Raw genomic sequence first — 1,776 nt, 5'->3', positions numbered from 1 at the left:
ACGAAGGAGGAGAGATAGGAATATATTATATGTTTGAAAGGAAAGAAGGATAGGAGCAAACTTCTATCTGATAGTTTTGGCCGTTTTGAATTACATGTACTATGACCACGATGTCAGACAGCAAATGCTCTATCTGCTCTATCAGAATCCAAAAAATATTCAGAGTCGTTATCAAGATATTCAAAGAATTTCATGCCAAACAGCTTGACATAATCATTGTGAAACTCAGAAATTTTGACGTCATATTTCTCAAAACTAGGCATTGAGCACACAGAACTTTGTAGTACTGAGGTAGCAAAATGCCGTAAAACTTGCTACACCTAGAGTAAGTGAGTGATCTAGGTACCTGACAATCCATCATCCTATTTGTGTTACAAATACCGTAAAACCTACTAAACCAGAAGAAAATATAGGTAAGTGATCTAGGTACCTGATGACCCAGCTGACGTCACCGCGGCGCACGGCCTCATACAGCGGGAGCCAGCTGTCCAGCATCTGTGCCCGGAACAGGAAGCCGTCCCACACCGTACTATGTAGCACCAGCTGGTGGTCGTCATGGAAACACTGACCTTGGGACCCCAGTAGCTTGTACGTCTGGCCGGGGAGACCCGCCATCATCTCTAGACGGAACCGAATGTGACGAACTGTGAGGCCAGAAGTGAGGTTGCGTATGGAGCAGACATCTTCCGTGGGTAAGATGACAAAGACCGTGAACGACTCCATAGTGGTACAGTATCTCTTTAACTCTTCAGGATGGTAGCGGACACGTACGTCAGACCCGCAGCAGACCAAAGGCAATGATGTTGCGGTGCATTTCCAACCATCCTACACAAATCAAAAACACGAAGTTGCACGTTTCATAGTATGTATATTATTGTTGTTGCCTGCCCTTTTAAAGTGTCTGATAAGGAAAACAAGAATGAGGAAAATATTTGATTAAATGCCCCAAAACAACGCGTCATTGAGCGTAGCCGAAAGACCGGAATGCGAGTCCTCAGTGAGTGAAATCTGATCGTGCTGTCAACATTCCAGGTCCTTGTTGTCCAACTCTTGTTCCGGCTGCCATGTCGGTAAGACTCAAAGGAGCGCAGTCACACCACCGTCCTCATGAGCAGAGAATGTTTCAGTCTGATGGAGCCATAATATGGGGATGCCTGGGGGAAAATATAACAATTTATAAACTGGATTCGTGATTTTGCACGTTGTCATACTCTTAATTATGATTCCGACAATGAAAGCGGCGACAACAATAACAGATATGATATTATTAAGTGGTGGTGATAGTGGTGGTGGCGATGAGGAAGATTGAGAGAAAGAGGACGAAGAGTCTAATTCTTAGAATATCGAATGTAACACCTTTAATCTTCGGCACGTACATAACCTTTTTGTTTTGCAAGTGTCATAAAACTCTTACAAAAACTAATGATAATAACAGAGTACAAAATGAAATGTCAGCGATGTACATACCATTTAATGTTGTCTGAAGCTTTCAACAACCCCAACTGCATTTACATTTTACATTTTTGGCTCGGGCTGCTCTCGATTTAGTGGGTTGCTTGAGGTTTGCGGGAACATTGTGACGCTAATCACGCTTCAGCTCTCCTCTACCCTCGGCTTCGACTGCTCCGAAAAGATAGTTGATAGCTTCTGCTATGACGAGCAGCGTGCGGTAATTAACGGGGATCTTGTTCTAATCACGCCCCGGCTGCTCAGGAGATCTATGTTCTTTTCCTCACACAGTGGGCGGCCCGTGCTTCCAACACACACACACACACA

At 44.2% G+C, this 1,776-nt stretch overlaps 1 protein-coding gene across 1 annotated transcript in view; it reads right to left on the bottom strand.

Moving 5' to 3' along the window:
• The window catches only part of LOC101862434 (heat shock protein DDB_G0288861), a gene marked incomplete at its 5' end in the record, with an annotated part of 6,695 nt that extends 5,541 nt beyond the window's left edge, over positions 1 to 1,154 (bottom strand). The window contains 1 exon segment of the mRNA XM_005105122.3: positions 431 to 1,154. Within this exon segment, the coding sequence (XP_005105179.2) occupies positions 431 to 723 (293 nt within the window).
• Between the last annotated feature and the right edge of the window lie 622 nt (positions 1,155 to 1,776).

The sequence above is a fragment of the Aplysia californica genome, unplaced genomic scaffold, assembly GCF_000002075.1.
Source record: "Aplysia californica isolate F4 #8 unplaced genomic scaffold, AplCal3.0 scaffold00453, whole genome shotgun sequence".
NCBI lineage: Eukaryota > Metazoa > Mollusca > Gastropoda > Aplysiida > Aplysiidae > Aplysia > Aplysia californica.
The sequence above is the reverse complement of the archived record's forward strand: the minus strand, read 5'-3'. Positions and strand labels throughout refer to the sequence as shown.